The sequence below is a fragment of the Scomber japonicus genome, chromosome 14, assembly GCF_027409825.1.
Source record: "Scomber japonicus isolate fScoJap1 chromosome 14, fScoJap1.pri, whole genome shotgun sequence".
Lineage (NCBI taxonomy): Eukaryota > Metazoa > Chordata > Actinopteri > Scombriformes > Scombridae > Scomber > Scomber japonicus.
The window spans coordinates 23338288-23358768 of NC_070591.1; the positions used below are offsets into that span (position 1 = coordinate 23338288).

Genomic DNA, 20481 nt, shown 5'->3' on the forward strand with positions numbered 1-20481 from the left:
ATCGTCAATGCAACACAGTACACCCACTCAGTATTTAATCTCCAAACTGGGTTAACCATCATCTAAAAATGTGTAACCCAATACAGAAAACAGCACAGTCAAGTCAAAGCAACTTTATTCAAATCTACCAATACCCCCATAACAGCTCTGCCCATTTAGTATGGCAGCTGATGCTCGCATGTATCAATTGCACAAAGACAGGTGGATCAAAATTAAAATATAGGCAAAACAAAATTTGTATGATATGCAGCACCTACATTAAATAATGCAGTATTCCCAAGTTTAACAGCAGACAATACAGTCTTTAAGATAATTCATATTTCTGCTACAAACAATTTAAAAGCTAAATGCAATTAATTTTCAAGGTTATAATAAAATATAATTATGGGCTGAAAATAATAATCAAAATTTAATTAGTTTTAGAACATGTCGTAGGAATGTTTGTTACATAATTTAAGAGCAAATTATATTTTCAAATAAAAGAAAAAGAAACAATCAGCAGACCCTAAGATCATGTACTAAATCAACTATAAATCAGACACTCATGATTGTAACCTAAAGAGGGGAAAATGCCATGGTCATGGTGATGCAAATGCAAAAGTGGCACAGTAAACATCAACTTTTGGATAGTGAGAGATGATGGCAAAATGGAGAAAAGAAACTACAGGAAATAAAGTAACTTGTGTCCCTTTACAAATGTGCAACAAGTCTGAAAATGATACATTCACACATATTTAACTAAATATTTTAAAGTGAGACTCTTTCAAAGTGAACATTCAAAGGCTTTTTAATGCTATTTACATAATTGCCTTCTTGACTTCATTCTTGAGTTCTCATCCGTCAAAAACAAAGATGAGATATAGAATAAATAAATACATTGAAGAAACTGTTGATACAGACATGACATGTTACTCTTTGACAGGCAACAAACCAAACTGAAAAATACAACATTATGTTAGGCTGTGAGAGAGTGCAGTACATTTCTGGAGTGTTCAGAAAAAGCTTGTCTTGAGTTTGATGGTTGGTGCAGCTTGCACAGTCGGCTGAGCTTGCCTGGCTGCAGCTTTGGCTTTGCTGCTGGCCTGGTTGGCCCGTATAGCGGATTCCAGGCGGGTTTTAAGCTCAGGTGCTGCACCAATTACTATCTTGAAGGCAGCTGGATAGAGGGGGCCAATACGCATTAAGTTCTGAAGGGCAAAATCATGCAGGCCTTTGGAGACTTGGGGTGCGGACAAGATGGCATTTTCATCCAGAAGGTAGGAAATGAGAGTTGGAACAAGAAGAGCCAGCAACTGCACCCCTGTTGAACAATAAGGCATTGGAAGAAAATTACAAAAAAAAGTAATTAGAGCAGTTCAGCAAATCTTAAAAGTGCTGGGAGAGTTTCAAGCAACAAATCCAAACCAGATATACAAGGCACCACTGAGAATGATGCAGTGGTTACCAAAAAGCTCCAGCAGATCAATTCCACCACAGTGGTAAGAAAAACACTGAAAACAAACTCATTAGATCCTAATCATCAGTCCAATATGTGATATCTAACACAAGCTGCATCATCATCGTTTTATACCAAACGATGCCAATACCAAATAACAAATACAGTTTAAATTCACTTTATCAAATCAAACTTTCTCATAGTGCATTTGTGCAACTCTGCAATGTAGTTTGCTTTGCAGAGGACATAAAAACACGAAGAAGTGGGAAGAAGATACGAGGGAAAAAATACAAAATCTATGAATTAGAATACATATAGAATTATGTTGAAATCACTAAAATCGACAGTAAACAAGTGCAGGGATCCTAAATTGAACATTCAATGCTCTCTTGTGCTGATCTTTGACAGCACACATCCAAAAGCACTGAGCTAAATACTTTAATAGATCTACTTTAATGGAGCTAGACACTTTAATGGAAAAACTCAGTACTTTAGTGGTCCATTAAGCAAAGGGGATACTCACGGTTCTGCTCTTCACCCATGCCGACCAGATTTTCCAGGACCCTGATGCCCTCCTGAACAGCCTGCAGCTCAGCAGCAGTCCCTGGCCGACTGCGCTCCACTGCCTTCAACTTCTCCACCATTAGTGGAGCCAGGGCGTGAATGTAGGGGGTAGACAGGGCACGGCTGGAGTGCTGAAACACTGACAATAACAGCTGGTAACACCGGGTCTGAACCTGTAGCAAAAAGAGTGAAATCATTCACTTAAATCTGAAATGTGTCTAATACACCTTTTTTAGGTTATTAAAATTTGTCCAGCTGTGCGTCAGCTGTTTCTGTTCAGGCACTTACCCTGGGATCACTAGAGTTAAGGGCGTTTCTGAAGCGGTCCATGCAGCCCTTCTGCAGGACAGTCACTCCTACAAGTTCACTACTGGCAGACAGCAAGAAGAGTGTAATTGATGTCAACATACTGACTTCATCCATGTCAGGCCTGGACTCATCTAAAGAAAAGCACAAACAAGCACAACAAATGAATGGCGATGTCATACTTATTGGTTGACCTCTTCATAGAAAACTCAGTAGTCATGGTCTAATATGTTATTGTGTACCTGGCTGGGAGTACTCGAGCACAGAGGCCAGACTGCTCCTCACAAGGCCGGTCCACTGTGTCTGCAGGCTCTCCACCCGAGCCAGTGGGGAGGTGATGATGGTCTTGATGCCCTGCAGGGCAGCGGACACAGGGACAGGCACCGAGTTGTCAGCTGTTTTAACTGCAGTTTCCCTCAGCACCCCAGTGATTAGGAAGAGAACAGTAGGTAGGATGGTCATGCTTCCTGTAAAAGAAAAAAAGAAAATACAGAAAATGAGGAAAGATTTGATTGCATTGCTAATAATATTCATACTCTTAATCTCACATAAAAGCATACAGCAGTTTACGATGCCAACTGAAAGGCACAAAGAAACCACAGCAGAGCCAGATTTGTCAGTGAGTTTATGACTCTGATTTCTCATTAGCATACACAAATCTAAGCAGTGCAGAACAGACAGACTTGTTCAGAATTGTTCTAAAAATGATCCAAGCCGGGGCAGAGATTTTCTACAGAAAAGATGAAAAGACACTGCGTTTGTGTGTGTGTGTGTGCCTCCGGCCTCACCAGCAGGGGAGCAGAGCGAAGGCAGTTCTGCCAGGATGGAAACTGTGTTTGCCACCAGGCGCGCGCTCTCTTCAGGCAGTCGCTGAGGCCTGAGTGGCACATGGCTGGGTGACTCCTTCACACGTGTATTAAGCTGTGGTAAGTGGCGAACCAGGATGAACACGAGCAGCTCCATGGCTGCAAAGACCAGAGACTTGCCAGGGACGAGCTCCCCCGTGTCTCCTCCTTCCCCTAGGCTGGGCTGAGAGTCTTTCTCGCTGTCCTCCTCTTTGCCTGAGAAAAATAGCACAGTGACCTAGATCACTCAAACAGCCACATCACTGCAACCACTTTACTGTGTATATAAAACTTGCTCAGTCACCCTTCAGGAAACAGCATGGTGAGTCTGTGTTTTTAGAGTATAACAGTTGTAACAGAGTGTAAAAGGTGTCAGTTCCTAACCTTTGCTGGTCTTCTGTCGCTGAAGATGGTCCTGAGCAGCCCTGATGGTCTCCTGTACTACAGCAGTAACCTGGAGCTGAACAGCAGGAGGGTCCCGGGTCAACAGCAGCCTGTGGAGTACGTTCAGGAGCTCCACTCCCAACAGCTACAATAGAAATAACAATAACAGCGAAGCCACTGTGAGACACCAAATATCCTGCATTCAAATTCAGAGAGATGCATTTTCAGAGTGAAGATCTAACAAGTTTATGTGGTCTAATGTACTGTACTCCATACTCATCTATTCTGGCCTACTGCCAACAGGTCCACAAGCAACTGTTTTATATGAGCAGTGGGGAAGCCCATACAAAGAGGTGTCAGGCAGTATGATCTTGAGGTACAGTAGTTGTTGCGGTTTAGATATTTAGATTTCTGTTTGAATTAGAGCAGATTGCACTCCAGAAATTAATCAATTCCAATAAAAATGGCTTCAAAGTAATGTTCATAGGGTATGTCAACAGCAATAAAAGGGCAACATTTTTTGCTATTCAAAGAAAATAAAAGCTGGTGACAACAATATGGATTATGTATGCAAAACTGTAACATGTTGATATATAAGATAGGCTAAAGCCAAAAGCAAGCAAGCACACCACAAGGAAGAATCACCTCCCTCCCTCCATCCCTCCCACATACACACACACACAGACACACAAACACACACACACATGCACACAGGGTCAGTTTGTGGTTCCAGTCTGTGACATGAGACTGTACTGACAGCGTGGCAATTTAAGGGCTGGATCCTCTGAAGTCCACATTTCTAGACTGAATACGTCACAAAGGGACAGCCATTTCAAAGGCTCCTGAAAATGCTAGTGTCCCATTACTCACTGTGTATTGTGATCCACTTGTTTAAGGGAGCACTCGAGTGAGCTTTGCCACCTCGTAAAGTCAGTAAACATCACGTGACCACGTCGTATTCACCAGAAATTCACACTAAGGTGGTCCTCAATCACTTGTAAATATTTCACTTGAACTAGATCCATGAAGCAGCCACTGCAGTCTTAAAATAAACATGCTCCACTGTTTGTAACCAGTTAGTTTGTTGAGGAAGAACATATTTGCATTCAACTGTAAACACCACACAATAGAAACTCTCTCAGTTAGTTGAATTTGAAATTTCCCAACTGAAACAGTGTTTTTAAGAAACAGCAACAAAGTTTCAAATGAGCAAATGTTGTTTCCTATATTGCAGACACAAATTATGCCACATGGTTTCATTACATATACCATCATTTCATCTGTCATTTCTGCCTTTACCTGGTCCTCTGCAATGTTGGTCTTAGCACATGGAGAGTCTAGTAGGGTGTACAAGGCCTGCAGGCACGACATCACATGTTCAATGGGTTCCTCGGGCCGGGGGAAACAAAGGAACTCTATACTGACACCTGAGAGACATAACACAAAGATGCTCACTCAGGGCGTGTTCATGCTATTCATCCCTTTTACTGTCAGATGTATAGTGGATCTGTGACTTTAAGGTTAACAGAAAAACAGTTCCACCTTGCTTTTTAAATAAATCTTACATCTTTTTAGTAATACTTCTTCCTTCTGAAGTACCATATAACCCAAAACCAATACTACATGAGAGAAATCAGCAAAAATTACAGATGATGGCAGTCTGTCTCTTTACCCAACATTAGATGCATTCTGTCTTTGAGTGACTCCTCAAAGGTCTTAGTGGTAGAGGAGGCTCCTGGAGGGATACCAGGAGTCTTGGAGAGAGCTGAAGGAACCTCTTCTTTCTCTTCACCAACTCCAAACCCAGTGCTGTTCAGCCACAGGGCCACAGCGTGCAGGACGGGGGCCCAGGAGCTGCGGTAATGGAGCCGTGCTGTGTCTATAGTCTCTGGCGTATAAAACGCTCCACCTGAAAACAGATAAAAGAAAAAATGTACTATATTAAACTAGACTCACAGAGTATCCAACATAATATATTTATTTTTAGACCACTTGAGATGTTTATTGTATTTCACCCACTCGAAAACAAAAGACAAAAGTTCCCCAAGACAACTCTAACAATGTGTGTGGAATGTCTAATCCCATCTAAACAGCTATCTGTCAGTACTGTAGCAGATGAATTTTGTTGACATTTTATCAAAAACAGTGAAGTAAATTAGGTTATTTTTTTATAACACCAAGAGCTCTCTGGAGAATAAAATCACAGCTTTTAGAGGACCAAAAGTAGAACAAAGAGCTCAAAAAGTAGAGCTTGAATTAGGCTAAATCTCAAACACTGTGGATCTAAATTAAGTTATGAACGTATGTATGGAAATGAAGAGGTAAAAGCAGAAGAAAATCAAACATTTCTTGATTATGTTCAGCATTCAGTGGGCAAGAATCTGTGTTATACCATCAGGGGGCAGCTGACTGGAGAACTCAGCAGGCAGAGTGAGCAGAGCGTAGTCTCGGAGCATGGCTAACCACAGGCGGCTGAGGGAGGGCAGTTCTGGCTGCACCAAGGTGATGAGGCTGTCGGGTGGAAGCACATCTGCGCCCAGATCCTCCTCATCTTCATCCTCATCCTCGTCTCCGCTGCGGACTGGCTTGGCAGGTTTAGACTCAGCCTCTTTCTTGATCTTCATCGCCACCACATACACCTGAGCAAGAAAGTCCAAAGTGTAGTCAGATTTATTCTTATCATTTGCAGCATAACAAATAATGGGGCAGTGCTGCGGTCAGAGTCACAGCGTCTTCAGTCTCACCTCAGCCCACGCTTTGAGTACAGCCAGTTTCTCCATCGTGGTCGCACTCTCACTGTACAGCTGACTGGATGAACCCTTCCCAGCCTGCACCTTGTCCAGCGATGACACAAGCAGGTTGTGGACTCGCCGCAGGTCATTGAGGTCACTGACTACGCCACTACCAATCCATGTACTACACACCTGTGGTCATGAATCACAACATTAGTTGACCATTTACAGCACTGACAGTCTTTTGTTAATTCTGTTCAAGGTTGACAAGCCATTGAAAATAAAACAGTTATTATTAAACAGTGTTAGGGCTGTAACAGTGGAACAGATACTTACGAAGATTATTTCCTTCTGAGGAGGAGAATTATTATATAAATGTTAGGCACCCCATGGCAGGGATTTAAGGTGGTTTTCAGAAATGTGTGAAGATGCATATTTATGTGTCACTACAAACTGAATTTGAGTAATATCTATTTGAATTTGAATTGCTCAACTTGGATAATTACATTTAAAAAGTGAATTTGAATTTACATGATTTAACTGGGTATTGTTTAACTTGAATAATTGCATTGAAAAACTGAACGTGAATAACATAATTTAAATTAAATCTATTACATGCAAATGACCTTAACAAGACACCTGGCTGCCTGTTTGCTTATTCAAAACTTCAATCACATTTCTCTCTTGGTCATGTCATGTGACCATGCAATTCTGAAGATATGTATTTAACGCCCTGTTAGATAAGTATATTTGCTTTTACAACCTTTTACTACCAATGAAGAGAGAACGCCTGAGATCAAGCTTTTGGCCTTCAGAGAAAAAAGAAATAGTCTCTGCAGACAAAAACACTCAGCCAAAGACATAGAGGGGAATGTCAAAGAGAGGGAGTTTTTTTTTAATAATAATGCTGATGGGCATGTTTGTTATTTTCCACTGTCACTCATTCTTCACATCAGTCAAATAAGTCAAAGAGCATTAAGCCAGAAAATCTGACACTGCTGGGTTTTAAGGGGATGATGACTCACTATGCAGTGGTAATTAACTGCTATTGCAGTAGCAATACTATAAAGGGCTCTAACATCATCAAAATATTTTAATATATGCAAGGGCTGTTCAGTAGGATGAATGATGGAGTACAACCAGAGCTGGTTGCTAGGTGCTTAGAGCATAGCATCTCTCCATTTTTGCGGTGCACACCTCAAACTGGGCTACAAGCCCTTTGAATGAACAATAACATTACTTCTAGAGGATCCTGAATACAGCAGGGAGTCTTACCTGGCATGCTTTTGCTGTTATGTCAGACGGTGTATCGGGTGAAAATGCAGGTCTGAGGGCAGCTCCAACCTAAATGAGGTCATGATCGGCACAACGTTCACTTCAACGATTTGTTTTACATTTGCAGTATCATTGTTAATTTTTCAACTTATGCAGAATAATTAAATTCCATGAGATCACGACTCACATTGGCCTGGTATTGCTCCAGGATTACATGCCCTGGGAACTCAGGCTCTGGTACAGACGCAAACTTTTTAATGATATCCTCCAGGGCCTGAAGGCCAGCCATCCTCAGCTGGTTACTGTGGTCTGTGGCCGCCATGAAGGCCATGCGGATGAGGTCAGACAAATGGAGCACCAACAGATCCCCTGGACAGAGAGACATGGGATGGAAATCAAGAGGGATTGTGAGAGGAATGCCCACATGCATTTGTACTCATTGTAAGGAATGTGTCCCATGCTGATCAGTCAGAAAATGAACAGAATCTACGAGAAACATCTATCCATTTAAACATTTTGCCATTAATTGTTTAATATTTGCTTTAGTAATGCTTTGATGATGTATGCCAGCAGGAAGGCACAATTATTGCCTCAATCAAGGTCTCTGTGTTAGCTGTTTAATAAACCTTCTTATTGTAAAAATGAATTGAAAATTACACACACACACACACACACACACACGGCACATCAGTTTTTAGAGCTTCAGTGTGTACTTGCAGCAACTAAAAAGGAACTGGATATTGACCTGAGGCTGAGATTTAAATGAGTTTTAGCTGAAGTGCACCTTTCAAGGGATTAGTTGGACACACCAGCATTGCGGTCCGACCATCCACTCAATCCAAGTCACTAAATTTGGCATAGCTGCTTCCAGAGCTGCAGAATCACTACACTATGCTCTTACTGTGGAGTCTGTAGAATGGCCCCTTATTTCAGAGGAGCTTATATAAATACTGGCTCCTCTATCTGTCACAGTGAAAAAAAAAATATCCCTCCCACTTTTGCTTACTCATCTCTAGCTTTGTTCCATCTTTACATAAAAGCACATGAATGAGCTTCTTCAGTGGCTGAGAGTAGAGCTACCCAGAGATTGAGGAAAATGCATAAACTCGGCCAAAAAAAATAAACTCAAATTTAAATTTTGAGCAAATGCAGCAGTCTGTGCCAACCAAACAGCTGCAGTCTACGTTAGAAGGCATCTCCTCATGCTCCAAGTAATCAACTGTTTTAATATTGGTATATAGCTTAAAAAAATTAAATTTGAAGTGTATAATTTTTTATAACCTCAGCCCTCACTCCTCATTCCTTGTGATTGGATTTGACATCATGGGTGCTGTAAATCAGTCACAGATCCTTAAGTGAACTATGAGCAACTCTGTTTGGCCGTGCTGTGCTGTGTTGTACCTTTTGGGTTCTTGGCTTGTGCGGAGCGGGCAGCTGCCAGGTTAAAATGCGTTTTGTCTGCGTTCTCACACAGCAGGATGATGCGGCATAAGCAGTCCGCAGCAAACACCCGTGTCACCCAGCGCGGCGCCACAGAGGGCTTGGACTTGTCGTCTTCGCCCAGACCTGTAAACATGGTGTCATCGTCCATCTCGTCTTTTTTCTCAGAGTCCTCCTCGTCCTTTTCCACTTCGAATGTGACCGCTCCTCCTACGTCTGAAAGAGGCGATGGACACAGAACAGCAGATTTGTCCCACCGTGTCAAAAAGGTTGTTTTGTTTTTTTACTAGACAGGACTGACTTTTATTTAGACTTATCTTAACCTTTGCTGCGTGATACCTTTATTTCCTTAGAGACAGAAAATGTTAATGTGTGATATTTTGTTTTTTTTGTAAACTCACCTGTAGTTGCTGCCAGGACATCCTTGCAGAGTTTCAACCAATGAGAAAGCTTTTCCACAGCAAGAGATGACAGCATGTGGCCCAATGTGTCATGAATATCGGCACACAGCTTCCTGTCTGTCTCCCGATCCAGCATGCCGAACAGAACCCCCTCCAGACCCGTCTCCGTGATGTTCAGCTCTGAACCAGAGACAATGTCGACACAATTAAAGCGCCAGTGTCTCACTCAGACCGCACACAATGCTCTTGTTAGCTTCATGGTTTGTACTCACTTATTGTGTTGTTGTCTCCGCCCCTCTTCGCCAGGCTCATGGCATACTCACAGACCTCTGCAGCCTCTCTCTGAGCGAGCTGTCTCAGGCAGGCCACGGCAGCACGACGCAGCAACAGGTGAGAGCTGCATAAGTGCACCTGCAGGGTTCCAATTACACAGTAAAATTATATTTATTAGTCTGACACTCTGTTGCACATATAAGCTACAAAAAAACATAAAATGCACTTGAAGTGATGAATAAATCTTAGATTCTCATACACAGAGACAGGGCACCAAGCTGGACAGGTTGACGTGACGAGGAGCGAACATGTGCAGCTGCTGCAGACATGAGATGGCAGCTGCCTGAACGAGGGAGTCAGAGTGGTCCTGCATTATGGCACAACCAACCAGGCAGGACGAGCGGATAGTGGAGATAGTGGCACCGTTTCCTAGCAAATCCATAATCATAGATTAGGGAACAAGACAACAAGATATTGTATTTTTGTACAATAACTGTCTGTCTCCAGGTCTGTGTTAGAGGCCTGTAGTGGATTCAAATCAATGACACTGCCACCTGCTGGCATGAGGCGGGTATATTACAGTTAAAAGTCAAATTCGACACAAGGTGGTTTTTGAAGTTGTTTCTGCCAGTTACCCTGTAATTCTGGTCCGACAGTAGTGATGAGGGCTCCAAGGCAGCGGCCCAAACACTGGTGCACCTCTGTGTGAGATGGGGGCACCGTGAGGAGCAGTGTCAGCACCAAGGACAGGGTGGGCTCCACATAGCCTCTGTACATGGGACCACTGGAGTCCACGATCAGAGCCAAGGAGTGCAGAGCCCACGTCTGAAAAAAATTGGATAGATAGAATATTGTGTGATTATTTTCTGATCTCTGGGTCATGGAAGGAGAAATGACAACCACTCTCAACCCTCTTGGAACTCCATTCCTCCCGAGTAATTCATCATACCTGGACCTCGTGAGAGGATCCATCCTGGGCCAGAGCCAATAGGATGCTGACACTGGTCTTTAAGTGCTGGCCTGAGCCAATTCCTCCAACATATCGATGCAGACAGCCAAGAGCCAGTGAGTGGCCTGTTCTTGACACTACATCACGGGCCGACTTCAGCCTGGAAATGGAGGAGGAGGAAAGTTATGGGTGACTTGATTAAAGTCAAGAATGGGGAGGCAAGATGGATTCAGTTGAAGATTGATTTAAGATAATCAAATACTGATATTATTATCTTATGAACACCTGAAAATATCTTTGACTTATAAAATGTAAAAAGTGATTATACTGCTTATGTGTTGACTAAGTCTTCCTCAATCAGGAGAAATATCAGAATTGAACAGAATACCATCTTACGCTTGAATGCGTCTGCCAACCAGTGAAGTTGCAGTTTACATCCATGTCTGTCCAGTCTCATGATATTTGTAGTGAAGACTAAAAGGTATTAAATGTATTTTCCTTGTATGTGTTCACATGCTTGGCCAATAAAGCTGATTCTGATAAAGCACAAAGTTCTAGCCATGACGATGCATCGAATATGGATGTCACTGCAGAGAAGCTACAAAGTGTCACCAATTCAGTATCTGACCAATGTTAAATATGGTCACAATCTGCCCTTCTATTCCTGAGTTATGGAGTTAAGTGTTTTTTCAGATCATTATGATAGATCATAGAGAAGTCTGACCTTTGACCTTTATAAAATCTCATCACTTCATTATTTTGTTCAATTTGATATTTGTGTGAAACTTTGTCATAATAAGTACATGAATTCTTCAGTTATGGCCAAAAACATCCTTAACCTTTGACCACCAAATTCTTATCAGTTGAATCCAAAATAGATATTTGTGCCAAATTTGAAGAAATTCCCTCATGTCGTTTCTGAGATATTGCATTTCAGACAATGGGATGGACAGATAGACGCTGAGGAATGAAACACACAAACACAGCAAAGTTTAAACAGATGTAGAAAGCTTACTTATCGAAGCTGGTCTGTGCCATTCTGGCAATGAAAGTAGCCTCTCCCACCACCTGAGCCATCCTGCCGAGGGCTTCTCCAGCAGCACAGCGCAAAATGGGATTGGGATTGTCCAGTGCTCCCATCACCAGGGCCAGAGCCGACTTCCGCACCTCCTCAGGGCCCAGAGTACTCTTGTTTTCAGCCAAGCCCTACAGTCAGACAGGAAGGATTAGATACATTCCTTTTTTACAGCATATTACATGAATAATGAAATGTGAGATTCCTATCTTATGAAGGTAGGAAGGAAGTTTTCTCACCTTGAGGGCACTGAGCACTGCAGTGAAGATGTTCAGTTGGACTGCCTGCTGTCGAACCCCTTTAGCCTGCTTTATACACTCTGCAAAGTGGTCTAACATCTGCAGCCTGAATCACATACAGCATAAGGTTGAATGCTGTTAACCAACAGTTTTACAGAAGAACAGTGGACACAAGTACACATAAAAACCAACAACAAGTATTCCTTATTATATCTTCAGAATTTCCAAGGCAACCACTTAACTGCTCACCTGTGTTTGAAGGAGACATGGGGAAAGACGACACCGAACAGAGCCACTGAAGCATCGATGACTGAGACACCCAAAGGTAGAGGCCCTGGGATAGCCTCGCCTACAGGGACACGCAGGTATATGGAAGAGGGATCATGCTCCAGAGCCCCGCTGCCAGACGCACTGTTGGGCTGTAACTGTTTACAATCATACAGTAGTTTTAACACCAATAGTACAGGGAAAACATCATATAGTGCAGAATGTTGCTGTTAACCAATTAAATCTATAGTTATTACACAGCATTATTGTATTTTAGATTATCCATATCACAGCTGATTTTACCTGATCCTCTATGGACTTGTGGTCAGTCTCCTGTAGCCAGGAGCCCATGAGCACACTGTCGTCATAATGACATAGAGAGCGCAGCAAGGAGGTGGTGGTGTTGGCTGAGTTGTCAGTCAAAGTGAATTCTGCCACCAGCTCCCTGAGGAGAGCGTTGAAGCTGCCTACACAAGCAGATTACAGGTTTTAAAACACCTTCCCTCGTTGTTGCCTGCGTCTTAATAAAGAAATGCCTGTCTTACCTTCATATGTCTTGGGAGGCAATAGAGCCAGGATGTCGTACAACCTCAGTCTCACCATCGCTGCACTTGCTTTCAGATGAGCACCATGGACTTTAATGATGGCAGGGACACTGATGACAAAAAACATCACAATCACTAGACAGATAATCAGAGGAGTCCCACAACAATGACAAAAAACATCCCAATCTTCACTATATATCTCTAATAAACACACTGTCTCACTTAAAACATCATACTCACTGAGACATCATAGTCATGGCACATTCAATGGGAGTCATCAGCCTGCGGATTACATCCTCTGTCAGCAGGTCAGGACAGTGGGCCACAAAACTACGCATGGCTGTAGAAGGAAGGAGCAGGACTATGATCAAAACTGACAGTGTTGATATTACAGACCATGTATGGGTAACAGGAGTGTGTTTCTTTACCACACAGTGCTCCGGCTCGGCCCTCCAGGGTGACCTGCCAGGTGAAGGCGTCTCCTCTGGCCTTTTCTGCCTCCAGCTCTTTCTGTGAGCGAGGAAACACGTTCCTCCACAGCAGTAGCATCTTGGGAAGGTGGTAGCGCACGAGAGAGGGACCTGGACGTGCACACAAACACAACACGGTGGCAACACTGTCAGTGAAAGGGAGAGGGGATTGCTGACAAATCACGCCCGAGAGATAAGCAGCATCTGATAGTCTCACCGAGAGTCATGAGGGCCCCCAGCAGCAGCCATCCAGCCTGGGTGCGCTGCAGCGAGAGTCGACTGTTTTGAGCAGCTGTCCGCAGGAGGTCTTCAGCTATACTCACCACCAACTACAGAGAAGGAACACTGAAATGTCAATCTTTACATCTAAATAGGTGGATCAATTAGGCTGGGGCAGAAGGAACCAGAAAGACTAGATAATTGATTGATCTGTGTGTCGTCACACACCTTGCCCTTGGAGTGGGGAATACCCAGCGGACACTGGTGCACGCCTCCTAGTAGTGCAGCCATCGCAAAGCTGTAGCCGCTCACAGCCTCCGGTGAGCTCTTCAAGTTGTTGATTCTCTCTGCACAGCGGTCCAGCAGTGGGGTCAGCTGATATGGCAGCGCTACAGCAACACAGCGCAGGCACCATGCAGCGGCCAAACGAGCCGCCATGCTTGGGTGCAGCAGCACTGAGGTCACTGTTTCAAGGAGTCCTGGGAAAGAGGACAAGGAATACAGTTTAATTTGTGAAAGAATTCAGTCTAACTTAATTTCCTCTGACTGTATATTCCCATAGATTTGATGCACCAAGTCCATGTCCAGTGATCAAACTAAGCTACTAAACCAGCTTCTAAAACTAAACCTCTGAAAGTAGAAGAGCTTGTTCATGTACACTGAAGTACATGTTCTATGTGTTTTATTTTCACTTTAAGTCACCTCATGTTATTAATATGATCAAGTGGGTTTTATCTCCATTTTATGTTTCATGGGTCATGAGGTCAGTGGTTTGTACTGTATGTGTGTGTTTTTTAACCCCACAGTGCACTTAGTATGTTTTTTTTCTGTGGCAGCTTCTGGTCGTGCCTGACACAGATAAGACCCACAGTTAGGTTAAACTTGTGAGAGGATGCATAGGGGTAAACTGGTGAGTCTGTGTCTGTTGAGAGAAGGGAGGTTCTGTTATGCTCATGGATTCAGAGACCAAGGTGTAGGATTATAGATTGTATACAAATGGCGCAAATCAAGACAACAGAAGTACGAATTCTATGTATTGTATTTTCACTTTATTTTATCTTGTGTTCCTTAATATTATCGAGTGGGTTTAATTTTCCATCTGATGTAGATCTACACATTCTAATGTCAATTTGATGTGAAGCACTTCTGTATGAAATGTGCTATACAAATGAAGTTAATATTATTATTAGTATTATTATTATTATTTTTTTACACTCAATAGAAGAAGTAGCTGTAACAAGTAGCTGTGAGGTATTCTGTAGAAGTGCTCAGTTGGTTAGTGGCACTGTTATGTTCAGAACGAAAATACCACTTGTGTTTATTGTAAATTACGTGGACTAAAACACACACATATGTTTTTCAATATATATATATATATATATATATGCCGTGTGTGTGTCTCACCTATTGAAGGCTCCTGGATGAGGGGTGAAGCTGTGGCACTCAAGCTCTGGACTAGACTGCCCAGCTCTTTTAGGGCACAGACCATAACATGCTGACTGGCAGAGACATCGGCTGCCCCCGCCTTGTTCTCTCCGCTGATGTCATTCACGACTGCCTCTGGAAAAACACATGGCAGAAAAACAGGAACGGAAAAGAAGGATTTAACTCTAAAAACGTACGAGTTGAGCAGAGTAATAACGTCTGGCAGCACAATAATTTATTACTAAACTTCACACAGTAAAAATATAACATCCTACTAATATTAATGTGCGCAGCATTGATGGATAAGATGTCCTGCACTGAATTGTAACTTGGATTGAAGATTTTCTTTAAAAAAATGACTAGGCACTTTGTGGTTAATTATGGTCCACAGTCACAATTACAAAAACAACAGGTTGCAGTAACCTAACTGGCTGGTCACATTAGTCCATGTTCTGCTGTTACACATTATAAAATTGGCTCAGTTTTGCAACTACAGCACCAAAATCCTTCAAAATACTGAAGAGCACACTGCTACATGCCAAACTCAGAGCTCTGAGGATTTCATTCAAACCAAAAAAAAAACAGGCACAGTGTCATTGTTGTATTTAAGGAGAAACATGACAAAACAAGACAAACAGTAACATTATATCTGAATGCCTGAGAATAACAGCTTATATCCTCAGAGCTCTGAATAGGCAACTGTTACAAGAAAGCAGAGACAGGTCACACTTATGGAAAATATCAATAACAGATAGAATAGATTTAAAGCTGCTTCTTGAACTGTGGCAATTATGTTTTTCAATGCAGATACAGGGAACGGACTGTAGGATAAACGTGGTTCCAGGAACCTTTACTTTTTGGTGTCTATATTTCACAAAGTCTCATTTCAAGAAGTCTCACAACAAGCAGCGAGTACAGTGATGAGCCCAGGAGCGCAGAGTCTTGAGAGACATCAACAATCAACATCTTTTTCAAAGTCTATTATAACATCAATAAGAACAATGTAAAGTTCGACATAGAAGTCTGAAGGTTGCAAAGCAAATCAGAGTAAGAATCATCCTTTTTTTTTAATGAGATAAAAGGTGATTATAAAAAATGATCGATGTGTTTGTCGTGAAGCGGAAAACAAAAATGAACGCGTGGAGGGAACTGAAATCAATAAAACTAAACAATGGTACAAACGTGCAAATATTGTGTCTTGTTGCTGTGTGCTGTGGGGGGAAATGGCTTGTTCCTAGTCTGTGAATTTAGTGGCACATGCCGCGTTTCTGCTTGTGTAAGCCGGGTGTCAGCAGTCAGGAAGAAGAGTAATGTTATCTGCTCCTCGGGGATTGTAATGCAATAACAGAATGTGAATTCACAGGCAAACAGTGATGGAGGGTATGCAATAATGCAAGCATGAGTAAATTTAATGCTGAGTTGGCGATAGATAATGTTACTGATATTATGATGCTGCTTGTGTTAAAAAAAAAAAAAAAAAGATTTAAAGGGAGAGGAAAGTAATCAAAAGGAAGCAAAGGCAGAGAGAAAGAGGGAAAGCAGAATTAGGGAAAGCCATCTCCGCACACAACACGAGACAGAAAAGAAAAACCATTTCTGTATCCAGCACATGCTCAAACCATGCAGAACTTTTAGAAACTGAATGAGTAGTGAAGTAAAAAAAAAACAAAAAGTGATAATAATGGATGAGTACTTACTCTGTAATGCTCTGAACCGTGATATTTCCCCCCCATCCTCCTTACCCACAGCCCTCATTTGCTTGCTGATGGCTTGGCAGATTTCTTTGCCGGCTGCGATTTGCGCTTTCTCGCCAAGTAAGCCCCCCAGGGTGGCGCGGAGCATGAAGGAGACGCAGCGCCGTGAGTACACAGCCTCAACGTGAGTCTGCGTGGCCCGCGGGTGAGACACTAAGTCCAAAACGTGGGACAGGAACGTGGCGAAGTTGCGCTCCAGCCACTGACCGCCAAGCGTAGTCACAAACACAACATAGGCCTGAGGAAGACGGAGAGGGATTACATGTAGAGTTGGCTAATAAGACAACATGGCTCCAATTCATGTTAACGTGTGAGGGTTCAGCTCACCTGTGTGACTCCCACCCGCACCTCCCTGCTGACAGAGCCGCCCCCCTTCAACATTTCCCCTCCGCTCTTCAGGAAGCCGGATCCACCACGCAGAAAGCCCGTGGCCATGAGCTCCAGCACCTCCTCCAGAGTGGCCCGCTTCACATTCTGACGCATCACTGAGGGGGAAAAAAAAAGATTTCAAACCACTGAGAATAAAAGTGGTGAACTAAAATCCAAACCATAAACCATACAAATTAACTCATTAACTTACCTGCTGCTTGTTTGGGCATCAGAGCAGTAGCCATGACTGTTCCCAGCAGTTTGGCCACCGCTACCCGAACGCCATAGTTTGATCCCTCCAGGGCCTTGAAACACAATGTGGCCATGTTCTCCAGTTCTGTGGTCCACATGAATACCGCCTCATTCTGCAGCTCTAACAGGCACTGATCAGGCAAGAGGAACCAAGATGGTGTCATTTTAGTAACATTTACATTAAGCACAAACAGGAAACATATCTTGTGTTTTGTTTTCCTATGTTAGGAAGCCATTTTCTCTATGGATGCTCAGTTTAGAGCTATCATCAGCAAAATATAAAGGCCACACAACTTGTACCACATGCAGTTCAGCTGATTGCTCTTTTGAGTTTTACACAGGAAATCATCTTTCACAATAGGGAGGCGATTTGTACAAGTTAACACATCAGATCAGAGTTTGGTCAACACAAACATGACACAGCAAAAAGATGTGTTAGTGGGTTGTTTCTTTATTTGACTTCTAATGTTGAACTGAAGCCTTATTAGTGTAGACTAGACTGGAATTTTATGATTTTTTTTCTTCGGTTTTCTGATTGTGACTTTTGTCCTGTATTTTTCTGGTTTGTGCTTGTTGATTTCATTCACATGCTTCAGTGTCTGGACGTACCTTTGCTACTGCGCAGCGCACAGCCATGGACCTGTCTGTGAGTAAAGAGCGGGCATTCTTGTAGATGTCTCTGTGACATGAAGCTGCGGCTCCACCCAGTCCACTGAGCACCTTCTGCAGGCTGAGGAGGATTTCTCCTCTACCTTGGGACTACACAAGCAGCGAGACAGATGGATTAAAGTTGGAATAGGGGAACTGAAATAAATGTCACAACCAATTCTGAATAATACATCTCTCTAGTTGTACTATAGTTTCTATCTGTGTCATTATCTAGTGTCGTACTTTACATGCCATACCTCTGCACTCTTTAATGCCTTCAAAAGATTATTAATGGTGTCTGGAAAGGAGCTTCCAAGCATCCTGCCCATCTTCTCATAAAAGGCTCCGACACATGCCACTGCAGCACTGTAAAAATAAGTGAGTGTGTGTGTTAAAAGGAAAGTATACACGATAGATCCATGCTTACAATATAATCATCAGATGAGCCTTTAGACAGATTTAAGCTCAAAGCTTTAAACATATTATTATGTATACTAAAACACTGCAGGAGTGACACAATGGCTCAGTGATTAACAGGGGGGTCCAGAGTCCAGACCCCTGTGTATACCCCACACCTCACTCTGCATAAAGACAAGTGGGCATGCCAGATGGTATACAACCACAGTTAGAGACCATTAATACCAGCAAGAATTATAGCATAATATCTGCTCATGTACAATTAATCCCCTAATGTAAAACATGAAACATCATTCTGCAGATTAACTTTTGGCTTAACTGTTAATACCTTTAAATGTGGAGGCAGTGCTGAACAGCTTCTATCTTAATGCAAATATATACAGTCCTAGTCAAAATTTTGGACACTTTCTCATTTCAGTAAGTGGGAAGATGTATCCAAACTTTTGACTGGTAATGTATATAATCTCTAATTCATTAATGATACCTAATGAAAATACACACTGCTGTGATTAAATCGGGTCTTACAGTTTAGTTGGCAGGTACGCAGGGGTGTCATCTTTGCTTTTGATGATTTCGTTGCATTTATCCAATGTGTTGAAAACAGTGAAGGTGTCGCCAATGCTGTAGAGGGTAGCAAGGTTTTTGGCCAGCAGTTTTCTTGTTGGTGGACCAGGAGCGCTGCTAATCAGTCCCGTCAGCTGTTCCACCAGCTTCTTTTGTTTCTCCTTCACATCCACCTGCCATTCAAGCACAAAGTAAAGTCACAAACTGTGCCGCATTTACTTGAAAATGACAGTGTAAGCAATGTCAAAATGCAAACGATCACCTTATTTGCTGCCACCAGCACTTTATCCAAGAAGCGGAGCCATTCAAAGATAAAGACAGGCCTCTTTGCTTCAGTGATCTGGGCCAAAGCATCTTCATTGAGCAGCAGACTGTGAGCCAGCTCCATGGCGAGGACGTTTGTGTCACAGTTGTGCCCTCGCCTCTGCAATCAATCAATCAAACTTTATTTGTAAAGCACATTTCATTCAGGCTAGTGCAATACAAAGTAACAGGCCAAAAATAAGAGAGAATAAATAAAGATAGCAAACTAGAGAATCTCTGATACCGATAATGGTATTGATTATCAGTCTGATAATGACTCAATATCTGAATTGGGTATTGGTGAAAATGGGCCAATATGGTATTGGATACCATTATTTTATCAAATAACAATTCAGTGTATGTATTTATTTGTTATATTTAGAAAATTTAGGAAAGCAACTAGAAAATGTGGTCAAATAAAATAGATTTTAAAACTACAATAATAATAATAATAATAATAATAATAATAATAAGAGGAATAACAACTCTTATTATTATTATTATCATCATAAAATGAAGTGAAATTGATTACAAACTAGATTAAAAAAAATAAAAACAAAACAGGCAACTAAAATTGATATTTGGAAAAATAATTATGATGATAATGATAATAATAAATACAATTTTACAGCATGAATACAATAAAATAAGTGAAAAATAAGTAAATACTATATAATCTAATAATCTCAATGGAAGCAAGGCTACACAGGAAGCAGGTTTAAAGCCTCCCAGCAAGTGTAATAATAAAAGGGTTACTTTGTCAGAAAATGTTCCCTCTCATATTTCTGCCCTTTCATCCATTCATAATATTAGAACCAAAAATGAGTGAACATTTTACCAAGTGTTACAATGACTTCATTAGGTTTATGAGCAGTAATTCAAAGTTCAATCAGCTGTCAGTGCTATAACGCCTTTTAAATCCGTGCTTACTTATCATATAAACCTGGTCAAAGTAAAATCTTAAAGCTGTGTAGCGATAACACTTTGCTGTTTTGTGTTGACAGCTGCATCCAGCTGTTGACAGGATAGCTGGTTAACTTAGCAACGTAAGCTAGCTACGTGGAACAAGCCAAACTCCGAGTACACACCCAAACTGAAACTCGTTAGCTATCTATCGTCGCCTTTATTTAAATTTCAGCTGTTGACGGACACCTCCGCGATAACATATTCCTGATACAAGTGCTGTTTGTCACCAAATTGTTCATCCTACCTGTGTTTCGACAACCGAGGATGAATGACGACGAGGGTCGACGGTGTCGCATTAAAGAGAGTCCGATGTAAAACTACAGGAAATAACGTGCAGAAAATACAGCTTTAAAGTAATCAACAA

The 20481-nt window shown here is 42.0% G+C and overlaps 1 protein-coding gene across 2 annotated transcripts; it reads right to left on the reverse strand.

Annotated features, from left to right (window-relative positions):
- Window positions 1–98: 98 nt before the first annotated feature.
- heatr5b (HEAT repeat containing 5B) lies at window positions 99–20386 on the reverse strand. 2 transcript variants are annotated; one of them, XM_053333316.1, is made up of 36 exons: window positions 20362–20386; window positions 19111–19272; window positions 18810–19021; window positions 18125–18233; window positions 17829–17978; window positions 17179–17350; window positions 16926–17083; window positions 16587–16836; window positions 14824–14979; window positions 13648–13898; window positions 13418–13529; window positions 13159–13311; window positions 12971–13070; window positions 12731–12840; window positions 12489–12652; window positions 12168–12343; window positions 11919–12024; window positions 11620–11810; window positions 10605–10764; window positions 10291–10480; window positions 9915–10084; window positions 9655–9793; window positions 9383–9562; window positions 8943–9197; window positions 7729–7910; window positions 7542–7610; window positions 6279–6458; window positions 5927–6173; window positions 5207–5443; window positions 4834–4961; window positions 3535–3679; window positions 3094–3366; window positions 2548–2772; window positions 2288–2439; window positions 1959–2172; window positions 99–1300 (listed from the first exon to the last, which is right to left on the reverse strand). In XM_053333316.1, exons 2-36 carry the CDS (start codon window positions 19234–19236, stop codon window positions 993–995), a joined length of 6150 nt encoding a protein of 2049 aa, XP_053189291.1. In that variant the 5' UTR covers window positions 19237–19272; window positions 20362–20386; the 3' UTR covers window positions 99–992. The 2 variants fall into 2 exon arrangements, with proteins under 2 accessions (XP_053189291.1, XP_053189289.1); XM_053333314.1 differs by having other exon boundaries at window positions 16542–16836.
- Between the last annotated feature and the right edge of the window lie 95 nt (window positions 20387–20481).

Excerpts from the sequence above, each read along its gene's own strand:
- heatr5b (XM_053333314.1), bottom strand. The coding sequence starts at position 19,236 with ATGGAGCTGGCTCACAGTCTGCTGCTCAATGAAGATGCTTTGGCCCAG. Across the intron at positions 17,351-17,828 it reads TGCGCTGCGCAGTAGCAAAG|TGCCTGTTAGAGCTGCAGAA; the intron begins GTACGTCCAGAC and ends TTGCCTGATCAG. Across the intron at positions 9,198-9,382 it reads TGTCCTGGCAGCAACTACAG|ACGTAGGAGGAGCGGTCACA; the intron begins GTGAGTTTACAA and ends CGCCTCTTTCAG.